Source organism: Nicotiana tabacum, chromosome 22 (assembly GCF_000715075.1).
Source record: "Nicotiana tabacum cultivar K326 chromosome 22, ASM71507v2, whole genome shotgun sequence".
NCBI classification, from domain to species: Eukaryota; Viridiplantae; Streptophyta; class Magnoliopsida; order Solanales; family Solanaceae; genus Nicotiana; species Nicotiana tabacum.
Window position 1 is genome coordinate 179,116,593 of NC_134101.1, and position 14,507 is coordinate 179,131,099.

Sequence of the window (14,507 nt, forward strand, 5' to 3'; positions counted from 1 at the left end):
TAATTTCATATAATAGGTGGTGTAAGTATTTGATTTTAAAATACAAGGGTGCATCAAAATCGAGTCATATTATAGAAGTGTTTAATATAATTAACTATTTTATATTAAGAATTTTACAAGAACTTACGTTTTATTTTTAATATTGAATAATTAAAAAGATTATTTGTAAACTTAATGGGAGTTTTTTCGCGCCGGTAGATTTACCAGTGTATATAAATGCTAACAAAACGTATATCCATCCCTTTAATCTCTCTTCTTCCCCAAATCAGCAATGGAAAAATTACCTTTGTTGCAATTGTGTGTAGGTGGTTCTACTTGTTCGAAAAGCATTATCGCCATTCCCCGTTGACATTGCCCAGCTGAGAATCCATCTTCCCGGGAAACTAGTTACCTTTACCTTAAGGCTTGAGGCAAAGAATCGAATCGGCATCCCCCGTTAACTTGCAAATGGCGTTCTTCTTCTCCACTTTGTCCCTGTGCCTCAACTTCCCGAATGAATTTACTCCGCATTTAATCTGCTTTTCAAATCCACACAAACAGTTGAATTTCTCTTTGCCACAAAAAGGGTATGCTTCCTTTTTGTGATTTTTTTGCCTTTATAAGCCATTCCATTTGTGTTAATTATATTACTATAACAGGGTTTCAAGTTTCTACGGCCTTTTATTGTTCCCTTCTTTCACAAAATTGGAGTTCGTTTATTGTTATTCTTTTTATTTTAAAACTATTTTTCTTAGTTTCTTCAGGCAGTTTGATCCTGTCAACCAGTTATGGCTTCATTTTCTTTTGCTTCCTTCTCATAGTTTACTGATTACTGTACATTGAATTTGAATTCTCTCACTTTACCCCATTTCAGCGGCTTGACATCATTTTATACAAATTGTTTCGTATTGGAAAGAAATAAGCCCACATATAGCAGAATGGATATAAATGATTGGCATCAACTTGTTTAGGTTTGACTAGCAGTAAATTGATTGATTGATTGTCATCATTTTATAATCTTGATTATCTACACTCATTACAGGGATGTTGTCAGTAACTACCAATGGTTATCTTGATTAATTGTTTTTGGCCCTCTTCCATTTATATTGCCACACTTGTTTGATGCCAATATATGTTGGATAATTTCTTTTTTCCTTTTTTCCCTGTCCCATATTAAATGAATATATGCTATTGTTTCTTGTTGTTGTTATTACTTTAGGAATTATGCAGACATATTTTGTGATAGTTGTCACACTATACTCCATCTATAAGATTGATGCAGTAGTGATAGTGACTGAAGAGTTGTAATTTTAAGCTATTAGGCATCTTTGAATAAATTCTGAAGTATGAAGCTTGATCTTCATGATTTTCTGAGCGCGAAAATAGAGAAAAGCCTACACGCGCAAGGAGTGTAGTCTTAAGTTGAGTTTTTCTCCATATCTTAAACATCTTTATTGATGAAACATTTGTTACTTTGCAGAAGCGCTTCAATATTTCTGATTTCGAGAGAATTTATATCAACGATCAGAAATGGCTGCTTCTGACATTAACAGAAGCTTGGTAAGTGAACTTGAAGCAATGGGATTTTCAGAGGCTCGAGCCACCAAGGCTCTTCATTCTTCCGGTATGGTCATCCTTATGGTATTAGATATATTCAATACTTTTGCTTCTGAAGTAGTATATAACTGTTAGGCTATATCGGTTGTTAATTCAATCTATATTATCTAGCTAAAACATGCCATTTTGTATGGGAAAGCTCTCAATTTTTTTAATTGTGGATGTAGCCCAGAAAATCACTTCATGCATGTGCATTAACTAATTAGTTTAATCATGTGCTTTTGTACTAACATTCTCTCCATGATTCTATTTACTTGAGATGTAAAGGGCGTGTAGACAAGATTTTCTGCATGATTTCTTTTCCTTGATCCATTGTTTACTATAGGAACGGTTGAAAACTACGCTCATTACATAAAATCACCTCATCATATGTCGCCATGCCTGTATCTAACAACCTGTTAGGCTTTTCCTTGAAGACCTGAATAGAATTGGTTACTAGGCCATATAGATTCAGTTGATGTTGAGATTTATCCTGCAGAGGTGTTGCATCAACAAAGTGATGTTGACTTTCAACTCTCTGTTGTATCTAAGTCCGTTTATCCTGCCAAATATTTGGATATTGTAGAACTGCCGGTTGTTCTACTCATTTCTGCAGTCTTCCTGTAATGCATTCTCTAGGTTGGCATCAAATCTTGAGGAGGTGCTCTTGCCCTTAACCCCCCCCCCCCCTTCCCCCCACCCCAAAAAAGAAAAAGAGAGTTTATCTATTTACTAGCATTAACCTACTGTTTTGTCTTTTAGATGCTACCGTGTGCGGTTAACTGAGCTGTCCACTTTTATGATTGAAAATCAATACTTCTTTCAGGTAATTCAAGCCTTGAGGATGCAGTAAATTGGATTATTGATCATGAGAATGACGCAGACATTGATGAGATGCCCATGGTATCTAGCTTAACACTGATGATAGCCTTTCTTTACCTTGTACATCAGTATTCATGGTTAATTTGACTACTTTTGTGATTTTGATTGTCACTTTTAAGATGAGAATGAGTCTCTCTCTCTCTGTATGTATATATAGAGAGAGGGGTTAGTTTAATTGTCCGGAAATTTGAGTGTTAAGTACATTCTTAAGCTAATAGTGTCAACTTTAAAGGGGTGTAAGCTTCGGACATCCAATCAGGATGCAGTTGCAACAGTATGCAAAATATGTGCATCTTCAAAGAAGAGCAAGTCATTACTGTTTGTATGGATGAGGTATTTTAGAGAGGTGTAGTAAAGTACTCTAGAGCAAAAAATTTTTTTTTGCTAGCAGACTCTAGATCATTTTTCTACTTCTCTTCCTACCAAAGATAGATGGTGAATTTACTTCTAATGGTTAGTGCTTACGGCAAAATGAATTGGCTGGAGCTTTCTAGGTTGTATAGTAAAAAGGGTAAGAAGGCCATTATACGCATTAGTGTATAATCATTTCTCAACACTAATATTGCTAATAGGTATGAGAACAAGAATAGATGCTAGATTATAGTTTTTCAAACAAAATTTACTTTCAAAGTTGAATTAGTTCCTAAAATTCTAGAAAAAAAATGTGTTTAATGCAATGACTACTACGTCTCAATCCCAAACAAGTTAGGGTCGGCTATATGAATCTTCACTAACCATGTTTCTCGATTTAGATTCATCTCAAGACAATGTTATACGAAGTGATTATGAAAATAAAAAGTTCGTGAATTTGATGTGATTTATTTCTAAATATGCTTCAACTTTGCAAAATGTTAACTTCTTGCTAAAAAAACATGATTGGCCAAATTTATGAGTTGTGTAAACTGTAAAATATACAGTGTATCAAGTTATCAAGTATACAGTGTATCTCCCTCTAAGGGGAGACAAGGGAACATAATGGCCCACCATCACAGGGAATCTAAAAGCCCCGAGCTCCGTTTTCTATGTCTAAAAGTTTCTTTCAACTTTTCTTAACAGTATCTGTTTTGCATGTCATGCAAGCCTTTGACTTGGTGGGTACTTAAAATGTAGTCACTTTTTAAAAATTAGGAACCCAATAATTGACAAGTTTCTAGCAAGCTGTGCTCATTGATGTTCTCTTCTTTGATAATTTCTCTTTCTTGTTCCAATTGTTTCAACCAAGTACATGGGAATATGGTTATGGTACTGGGAATGAAGAAGAAAAGGCTATTCTAGAGTTTGTCTTATTATTTATTTCATCTGACACATATTTTAAGAAGAGAAATCACACCTTTGTAAGTGGAGGTAACTTTAGTCAAATAGTCGTTATCCTTTCCAAAAGACAAGATAAAGTTGCATGTAAGGATCGCAAGGTTATACCAGTGAAAGCACCGACTAACTAACATAAACGAGTGTTTCTGGATGTGAAGCGGAAGAGTTAGAAGATCAGACGAGTTGCAAGCAATTGACAATTCAGTGGTAGGCACTAAAAGGCATAAACCAATTACCAATTCAGGAAAACATACGGAAGGAGGAAGGAGCAGAGACATTGAAGGGAACACAACTACCTAGTGGAAGAAAGTATAATGTTGTATTAAGAAAGGAACAAGTGGTGCTAGACTGCTAGTTGTGTCTAGTTGAATGAGGTGGTGCAAAGAGCTATTAGAGCAAGCGAGATAGAGCGTCCATTTTGATCGATTGTTCAACTCAGATCACGAGGATAGCTTTACATATATCCATACATCTTGCAGAATAGAAGATTTAGTTATACTCGTAGAATTAGGCCTTCAGAAATAAAGGATGCAATTAAAATATGAGGCTTGAAAAAGCATGTGGTCCAGATGGTATCCCTTTATAGGTATGGAAGTGTCTTAGAGATGTTTGAGTAATATGGCTTTCCAAGTTACTTAATGTCGTGCTAAGGAATGGAAGGGTGCAAACAAGTGGAGAAAAGTATTTTGATTCTGATATATCAGAATAAAGGAGATATTCAAAATTGAGCGAACTATTTTAATATAAACTTACGACTTGTTTGATGAAACTTTGGAAAGAGCAGTAGAGCGTAAACTCAGGAATACTATTAGAGTGACAGAGAACCAGCTTAGATTTATGTCTTGTAGAACTGTAACAGAGGTTATATTTTTATAAGAAGATTGATGGAAATTTATACGGAGAAAGAATGATATACACATGAATACATGATATTCATTGACCTAGAGATGTCGTATGATAGAGTGCCAAGAAAAGTCATTTGGCGGGTGTTAGAGAAGAAACTAATTCGTATTAAATATAGAAATGTAATAAAGGATATGTACAAAGCAACTATCACAAGTGTGAGAACATTGGTAAGAGATTCAGAGGAGTTTACATGAGTTGGGGATTTATTCCAAGGATGTGCATTGAGCCAGTACTTGTTTACCCTAGTTATGGATGAGCTAACTAAATGTATATGGATTGAAGGCCTATAGTGTATTTTACTTGTGGTCGATGTTATGTTAATCAGATGCGTTACCTTCGCAAAAAAAATGTCATGTTAATTAGCAAAATTAGCAATATTGCCAAACCAAAAGCTTGAATTTGTGCAAAAAAGAATTAAGGGTTTTAGGATAGTAGAAGTAAGACCGAATATAAGCGAAATTTAGTGGGCGTTTGGACATAAAATTGTAAAATTCCAAAAAAAAAAAGTGAAATTTTTTTTCAAGTGAAAATGGTATTTGAAAATTAGAGTTGTGTTTGGACATGAATATAATGTTGGTTTGTTTTTGAAGTTTTGTGAGTGATATGAGGGAAATTTTGAAAAACAGCTTTTTGGAGTTTTTCAAATTTCGAAAAATTCCAAAATGCATCTTCAAGTGAAAATTGGAAATTTTATGAACAAACGCTGATTTCGAAAAAAAGTGAAAATTTTTCCAAAAAAAGGGAAAAATTTCTTATGTCCAGACGGGCTCTTAGTCAAATTAGATGAGTGAAGTTGATGTAGATTAGATGAGATTGTGGTGCAAATGTAGACATGTCAGATATCTATGCTCGATATTTCACAAGAACGGTGTGATAGATGAATGTGTTACACAGTTAAAGTAGGAGTGGTGGAAAAGGAAGTGCTACTGAAGTATTATGAGGTAGGAGCATATGTACCAAAGTGTAAGGCAAGTTCTATAAAGGCTGTGTGACCAACCATGTTATATGGGAGAGAATGTTAGTCGCTAGGTCCAACATATCCACAAAATTAGTGTCGTAGGAATGCAGATGTTAAGAAGGATGTGCGATTATACAAGATTAGATAAGATCATAAATGATTACATTTGATAGAAGGTCCAAGTAGCACAGGTAGAGAACAAAACAAGAGTAGGTCGCTTGATATAGATTGGTCATGTCCTAAGTAGACCTATGGATGCATATGTGTTTATGCAATGGTCGCTGAATTAATGTGAATTATCTGATTTTGCATTTTTAAATTCTTTGTTTGTAGGTTTTCCGTTATTTACAGATTCTATTAATGTCTCTTCGAGACAGGAGTTGCTCTTTCAGGCCAAGTGATCTTTGATGTTTAATTTTTCGCTTTTATCTTTTATAACTGTCGTATTGCACAACTCAGTCCTAAAATACTGATGAGAGAATGGCATACAGGTTCATGTGGACATTATTGAAACTCCTAGTGCTGGTTTTGATTCAGAACAAGTAAAGTTGAAAGCACAAGAGCTAAGGTTCGATTTTCCATTAAAGTTTCATGAGGATGTTCCGTGTTTAATCCTAAAACTGGAAATTGTCATTAGACGTTCAATTTCCTTGCATCTTATTTTACCTTTTGAAACTGCTTCACTGTTAGTGACTTATGGTTTATTTTCAGTCTCCTTTTATTACTTTTTTCCTTTCTTATATTGGTGAATGAAAATTCTGCTTATTTAGGGAGCGAGCACGCAAGAGGAGAGAAGAGGAAGAGAAAAAGCTGGAAATGGAAAGGGAGAAGGTATGGAGTATTTTCCTATTCTCTTAGTTTCTCCGGTGTAAGTTCTGGTTCTTTTTGGAATGTGGAAAGTTAATTGTCAATATGTTAAATGTGGGAGATCTAATGGTGTTGATAGAATGATGTGATGAACTTTCGGTGCATGGTCTGAAACTCTGAATATATTTCCATATGTGAACAACAGTACATGTGCAAGCCTATGCAAGGATTCTAGTCGATGTCACTGTTTGAGAGATGGCATCATCTTCCAACTTTAACCTCAAATTCCAATGATCGACTAGTGTATAAAAAAAAACAAAGTAGACATGATTGACTAACAGATAATGCAAAGATGTTAAACCCATGATTTCTTAGCCTTGAAGCAATTTTTAAAAAGATTTCCACCAATTTGCCAATAGCTAGATAGAGATCATTTGTAATATATTGATCCAAGATCCCTATACTTTAGAACGAAGGATCGAAACTAATATTAGTAGATCCCTCCATATAATCTCAAATCGTTAACCTGGAGTAAGTTGCTGAGAAATGCAGAGTTAGTTATTGTTCTACTTTTAGCACCCAAGGGTGCGGCCTAGTGGCCAATGAAGTGGGTTGAGAACCATGAGGTCTCAGGTTCAAATTCCAGCGGGAAAACCTTTGGTGGACAGAGTTACATGCACCTGATGCTGGTGGGAGGTAGCAGGTACCCCATGGAATTAGTCAAGGTGCATGCAAGCTAACGTGGTGCCCGCGTAAAATGTTTGTTCATCGACTTTTCTTTTGGGATTTCCAGCTTCTGTTTGTTCTGTAAAATGTTTATATTTGAAACTAGTGCATATGATCTCACATAACTAATAATGATCAGATGTTATATATGTAGGTGTATTTTTAATTATCAAATTCAAATACTTTGGTTAATTTGTAGGAAAGGATACGTGCAGGCAAAGAACTGCTTTCGACAAAGCGAATGGCGGAGGAAAATGAGAGGAAACGGTGTGTTTCTGCATTGAAACTGTGTTACTTTATAAAGTACTTTGTGCTTATTGGCTGAAAATCCTCATTTTAGGTTTATGCACTTTGCTCACGTTTCAGCTTTGAAGCACAGATGAAGGCCGAAAAAGAAGAAGAGAGAAGGGCAAGGGAGAGAATTCGTCAAAAACTTCAGCAGGACATGGTATTACTATTACTTTTTAGTTAAGTTTAGTTGGTACCTACCAAATAGTACTATTTGGATGATCAAGTGTAGCTGTGTGTTGCATCTTTTAGTAAGTTGTTTAGGTGTTATACAACTGCAAATGCAGCCATTTATACCTTGAGAAGTTCTGCCATGCTCTTAACCATTTTCGTTTATTCTTTCTTTTCATAAACTGAGAAATCCTCGGGGGCCAGTTGGTGCAAGGTTTGAAATTCAGTGGATAATGGGCCTGCCCCTCTACCCTCCTCCACATGAATATCAAGCTTTTGTCTGCAGCAGGGCTCGAACTCGTGAGTTGCGTGCCTAACCTGCACACTAGCTACGCTCTTACCACTAGATCAAAGCCCTGAGCATTTTTTTTTTCAATTTGAATAAACTGTAATCCAACTCTATACTCTGGTGTAAACTGAAAGTATAGCATATTGGTACCCTATATGGACTTTAATTCTGCGTTTTAGCTACGCATCATATATCCCCAACTTCATAGCTTGTTGGGATTAGGATAAGTTGCAAGTTCATGTCCTGGCAGGTAGAAAGGAGAGCTAGGCTTGGTTCATCTATGAATAGCTCTACGTCTTCAAAATTCATAGAAACCTCAAAGCAGGAATTTAAGGTATTGTGTTTTGCAATCGTGTTGACAGTTTATGAGATTGATTGGATTCATCAGTTTGGCTGCAAGTAATTCTTCTCCCTAAAATCAAATCTCAGAATCCATTGAAAGTTGACTTTTCCGCATCATCTGGTTACTCCGCTACAAAGAAAGAGGTTTTGATGGAATGCTTAAGATCTCTCAGGCGTCAGCACGAGGTATCTGAATTCCATTGTACACTTCTGTTTCACTATTTAATTCTGATTAAAACTTTCCAGTCTCTTACGAGTTCATGCAAATTAGCTTTTAGCTTCTTGCCCTTCTGCTTGCTGCGGGAAAGTAAAAACTTTGTCCAGGAAAGTAATTGGAATAGTACATGCATAGTTGAATATCAAGTTACGCTGTTATCAGATATCAACTTCGAGAGCCATATTGTATCCAGTATAACAATATTGTTAAATGTTCATGTGTTAGGAGGAGGACGAGAAAGTGCAACGGGCCTTCAAAGCTTTGTTAGTTTATGTGAGAAACGTTGTTAGCAATCCTGATGAAGGAAAGTTCAGGAAGATCCGGCTCAGTAATCCAGCTTTCCAGGTGAATACTTTTTTAAGCGCACGCCGAAAGAATGAAATTTACTTCATTTTTTGGGTATTATAAGGATCGAGACAAAATTATCACGATGAGGAGAGAGGTTGGGAGCAGGATCTCTCACCCGACCCCCTCCTTTCTCCGGACCAGTTGATGATGGGGACATGTTGCAACTGTTGGCCATGTAATGGTGTAGATGTAGATTAGGGTCTTAAGCTTTATTTTGTATAATCTTTCTCATTTCATCCATGTCCGCCTAGTGAAATTGTTTCTCGGAATCATCCCTTCTCTTACTAAGGTATAGGTTGATGTGTTATGAAAAAGTCTAAATAGGTGTGTTGCTATATTAGCCTCTTGTGCGTGCTTCTGTTCTGGTCGCTATACCTTTCACAATGAAGAATGTAATCTACTGTTTGCAGAAATACCCTTGTACTGTTCATTCTATCTAAATTGCTGTATATGTTCTATTGTCATGTTCTGAAATTGTGAATCAGAAAAAGTCGGGATAGCTTATTTTTTAATGATGAAATTTCCATTTGTTTGGATTCAAGTTAATGTTACTTCACTCCTCATGGATGGCAGGCTAGAGTTGGAATTTTCAAAGAAGGTGTGCAGTTTCTAGAGCTCTGTGGGTTTGAAAGAGGTGAAGGAAGTGATTTTTTGGTGTTGCCCAGAAACAAGGTCGATATGGCGCTACTGAGATCAGCTGGCATGGTTTTGCATTCTGCCATTACAAATCCCTTTTTTGGGCTACTCTCAAAGTAAGGTGGTTTCTCAGGGATTAGGGACTTGATGTTTGAAAATCAACAGAGCACGAGCTTCTAGCTGGATTTCAATACTTCTATCGGACATGCATTTGTATAGTAGCCTGAATTGGATATTCTATTTGTTTGAACTTTAATTCCTCCTATATATATTATATGTATTTTAATCTACCCTCCCATTCCTCACCCTTCTCATGTATTAAAGTGTGATATAACCTACCCTTGTGAACTCTTGTGTAAAGGGATTCAGTAAGTATATAGTAAGTTGTTTTTATTGGGTAAAAGTCTTGCATATTTTTAAACTGTAAATATCTAAGTGGGAATTTTGATTTCGAATTAGACTATTGATTCAATCTATTACAATGAATTGAGTTGGAGGGAATTGCAGGGGAAAGTGGGTCTAGAGTTGGGAAGTGGGGATTTAGGAGAGGATTTGTGAGTTTTGGGGTGGTTTTGTGGTTTCACAGCTAAGATGTGGCGCCATTTATAACGGCAAATTGCAACTTAGACCTTTTTTATACTATCTGCTCTTTCAAGAAATCATACTCCTTTTCAGTAAATTGAAATAAATTTGCACTTAATTCTTTTTCTTCTTAATTTGAACTTGATTCACATTTAAATATTTTAGAAGTTCTTAAAGCTAACTAGAAGTTTCTTATAGTTGGAGTGCGTGTGATGTTTTTCGAAAGTAAAATTAATAAAAGTTTCAACGTTAAGAAACTTTGCCATTGAGAAGTTCAAATTATGGTTTGGGAATTTTACATGAATAAATATATACATTTAGTTTAAGCAAGAATTTAGAGCAAAATAACAAGACATTTTGCAAGCAATTTCTGCGTGTTTCAAGTGCGCGAATCTGAAACTACATGAATCAGATAGAAGAACCAGTTCCAAATGTCTGTTTTTTATTTTAGTTTCATTGTAGTAGGGTTTTTGAGTTTTACCTTTCAACTTTCTCTAGAAGTATTTGTACTAGTTACTTTGAGTTGTACCTTTCAGCTTTCTCTAAAAGCATTTGTACTAGTTACTTTGAGTTGTGTTGTTCAAGTTAGAGTTAACTTGAAGTTGTCGCATCTACATGAAGCTGGTTTTCACAATGGGTTAGAAGCAATCATTAGGTTTACAAGAGTTTTGTAAACGCTATTTTTAGCTTAGTGATTTAGTGGAGTGTTGGGATTTTTTTTACTGGAAAGTAGGGCATGGTTTTATTTCACCTTTTGAGCCAGGAGTTTTCCACGTAAAAATACTTGTGTTCTTTACTTTCTACATTTATTATTCTGCAATTGTAGTATAAGGAACACATAGAAGAACCAGGTCCTTCTATAATCTATATACGCGAAAAATTGGATATCACACAAATTGCCCCCCTCCCCCTCTTGTGTGTTATTAAAGCATAAAACATCATTTGGTATCAGAACAAGTTATCCTTGAAGAGGCTAACACCTTAGGAGAAGATCAAGATGAGTGCACTACCTGAAAATTGGGAAGGCAATCTACTACTAGGCCACCACTCTTTAATGGCCAGTACCACTCTCGGAGGAAGTCAAGAATGAGAGATCACATACACGGAGAGGACTATGAGCTATGAGACATTGTCACTGATGGTCCACTGGCTACTTTGAAAAAAAATGCTGAAGGAGTAGATGTGCCAAAGTCAAGAGCTGATTGCAATGCTGAGGATCTGAAGAAGTGGGAAAAGAATGCCAAAGCCAAGAAATGGCTTGTTTATGGACTTAGTCCAGACGAGTATAGCAGAATCCAAGGTTGTTCCACTGCTAAGCAAATTTGGGACACGCTGCAAGTGGCCCATAAAGGAACAACTCAGGTGAAGAGATCAAGAGGAACTCTACTATACTCTCAGTATGAAAACTTTACTATGAAGGATGGAGAAACCATTCAGGAGATGTGCACAAGGTTCACTACATTGACAAATGAACTAAAATCTCTTGGCATGATTATCCCAGAAGAAGAAAGAGTTGAGAAGATACTTACTAGGGTTTTGCCAATTACTTGGGAAAGTAAGATGACTGCTATTAAGGAATTAAAGAATATTGCTACACTCCCTTTGGATGAATTGATTGGAAATCTCACTGCTTATGAACTTAGGAGACAAATCATGAAAATGGATGTACCTAAGAAAGAAAGGAGTTTGGCACTCAGAATCACTGAAGGTTCTAATCTGGAAGATAATGAAATGGCAATAATCACCAGGAACTTCAAGAAGTACCTAAGGAGAGAAAAGAGTTCTTCAAGAAGTGAAAACTATAGCAAGGCAAGAGCTCCGGAGAAGCAAACCAATGATGGTTGCTATAAGTGTGGGAAGACTGATCACATGATCAAGAACTATCCTTTGTGGGAGATTGAGTGGAAGAAAGAAAGAGCTGAACGAAGGAACAGGAAGAAGGAACAGGTTCATCCCAAGAAAGGCAACAACAAAGGATCAACCAAGGCTGTGGTCATTGCTTGGGGAGAAATCTCAGATGATGACGATGATAATGAACGAACACTAATGGATATTGGATAATCTGATGACGAAATTGAGGTAAGTGTCTTTCATCTCAAAGACAAGATTAATTTTTTATCTAAAGAAAGATTATCTGAATTATTACTAGAGCTCATTGATGAATTTGAGGATGTGAATAATGAAAAAGAATAAATGTCAAAGGAATGTGTGATTTTGAAAGCTAAGTGCAAAAACTTAGAATTTAGGGCTTGTGAAATTGAAAGTGAAATACTGTGTTGAAGAACCAGGTTCATGCACTTGATACAACTGTTCTAGAACTTAGATATGAAAATCTAAAATTAAAATTAGAAACGGGTAAAAAGATAGTTGGTGACACACAACTCACTTTAGAAGAGAATGTAGGTAAAATAAAAGATGAGTTGTATAAAAGGGATGAACAAGTAAGAGTCTTAAAGGAGGATCTAAACAAGGTCAAACATAAGCTAGACAGAACTTGTAAATGGAACAGGTCCTTTGATGCACTTTCATGGCTACAAGAACATCATAGTAGCAATAAAAGAAAACTTGGATTTGGGAACTCTGCACCTAAGTGGATCCCAAAAGTAAGTACCTCACACTCCCTGAGAATAAGTTTTGCACACATTGTGGTAACACTGGTCACTATAAGAGTGAATGCACTGCAAAAGAAAAGGCAAGTCAAAAGAACAAAAAATTTCTTCTAGGGAAGAATAGGCTACCAAGTTAGGCTAAAAAGAATTTGATTTATCCTTTTGCCTATAGAAAGGGACCCAAACTAGTTTGGGTTCCTAAGACTAACCCATGATTTCCTTTTGTAGGTCCAAGTGAAGGGAAGCAGCCAAATATGATACATGGATAGTGGCTGCTCAAAGCACATGATAGGAAGCAAGAACCAATTCCTTTCACTTGAGGACCTCAAATGAGGTAATGTCTCCTTTGGAAATGGGAAGAAAGGTGAGATCATTGGGGTTGGAAAGGTAGGTAAGACTGATTCTCACTCTATTGAGAATGTCTACTTGATAGATGGACTGAAGTACAGTCTAAGAAGTGTATCACAATTGCGTGATAGAGGTAAAATGGTAGCATTCACTATACAAAATGCTTTGTGATTAATCTTATCACTGACAATATAGTTTTGCAAGGAAAAAGAGTGAATAAAATATATATGGTCGATCTGTCCATACTTACAGATAATGAACTCACTTGCTAAAGTATGTTGGACAATGATCCATTCCTTTGACATGAGAGACTTGGACATGCCTGTCTAAGCCAACTCAACAAACTAGTCTCCAAGGACTTGGTCATAGGGCTGCCTAATATTAAGTTCAAGGAAGATAAAGTTTGTGAGGCTTGTGCAAGGGGGAATCAGGTAAGATCCTCTTTTAAAAGCAAGAAAATGGTAAGTATTACCAGGACGATGGAACTGGTCCATATGAATCTATATGAACTAATGAGAACATTGAGCGGAGGTGGTAAGAGATATGTTATGGTGCTTGTTGATGATTATTCTAGGTTTACTTGGACACTATTTTTAACATCTAAAGATGAAACATTTGGCATGTTCACTTCATTTGTTAGAAAAACTCAGAAACAGCTAGGTAATCAACTTGCATCAATTAGGTCTAATCATGGTACTAAATTTGAGAATGCTAAATTTGCTGAATTTTGTGATGAATATGGCATAGATCATAATATTTTTGCTCCTAGAACTCCACAACAAAATGGAGTAGTTGAAAGAAAGAATAGGACATTGGAAGAAATGGCTAGGACTATGCCACTTGCTAGTAAATTGCCCCATAGCTTCTGGGCAGAAATTGTGAATACTGCATGCTATATCATAAATAGGTGCATGAATAGACCTCTTGTTGACAAGACTCCCTATGAGTTAATTAAAGGGAGAAAGCCAAATATATCCCATCTTAAGGCATTTCGATGCAAGTGTTTTGTGCACAATAATGGAAAAGACTCCTTAGGTAAGTTTGATCTCAGAATTGATAGGGAGTATTCCTAGGATATTCTTCACATAGTAAAGCTTATAAGATTTATGACAAAAGAACTATGTGTGTTGAAGAAAATGTACATGTTGTTTTTATGATAGAGAGAGAGAACAAGGAAGAGCGAAGGAAAAATTAATGGGGTATCAATTATTACTCATTTATTTGGATATGAATTATGATTAGGAGATACTCATTTATAACAAATTTCTATATAATTGGTAATTTATATATGAACTTGTAATTAAATTAAAATCTTAAAAGTATGGTAAATAATTGTTAATATTAATATAGATAAGTAAAATTCCAATTCCTTAATGAATTGCTTTTGTTACGATCCAATTCCCACTATAGGTCGTGATGGCGCCCAACGTTGCCGTTAGGCAAGTCAAAGATGACCCTTCTAATTAATTTTTCATTTTATTTCTTTTAAAATTACAAGTCTTATTAAATAAA

At 35.9% G+C, this 14,507-nt stretch overlaps 1 protein-coding gene across 1 annotated transcript; it reads left to right on the forward strand.

The window, feature by feature from the left end:
* The first annotated feature begins 204 nt into the window (after positions 1-204).
* LOC107788862 (uncharacterized) lies at positions 205-9,859 on the forward strand. Its single transcript, XM_016610593.1, has 11 exons — positions 205-566; positions 1,460-1,603; positions 2,402-2,478; positions 6,124-6,200; positions 6,403-6,463; positions 7,365-7,432; positions 7,532-7,613; positions 8,164-8,247; positions 8,343-8,441; positions 8,698-8,817; positions 9,394-9,859. The coding sequence occupies exons 2-11, from the start codon at positions 1,510-1,512 to the stop codon at positions 9,574-9,576; spliced, it is 945 nt and encodes a 314-aa protein (XP_016466079.1). The 5' UTR covers positions 205-566; positions 1,460-1,509; the 3' UTR covers positions 9,577-9,859.
* Positions 9,860-14,507: the final 4,648 nt, after the last annotated feature.

What these genes read in the sequence shown, in the direction of transcription:
- LOC107788862 (XM_016610593.1), top strand. Translation starts at nt 1,510, where the DNA reads ATGGCTGCTTCTGACATTAACAGAAGCTTGGTAAGTGAACTTGAAGCA. An exon ending in TTGAAAGCACAAGAGCTAAG is followed by an intron (nt 6,201 to 6,402) that starts GTTCGATTTTCC and finishes CTGCTTATTTAG; the next exon opens with GGAGCGAGCACGCAAGAGGA. An exon ending in CCTCAAAGCAGGAATTTAAG is followed by an intron (nt 8,248 to 8,342) that starts GTATTGTGTTTT and finishes ATCAAATCTCAG; the next exon opens with AATCCATTGAAAGTTGACTT.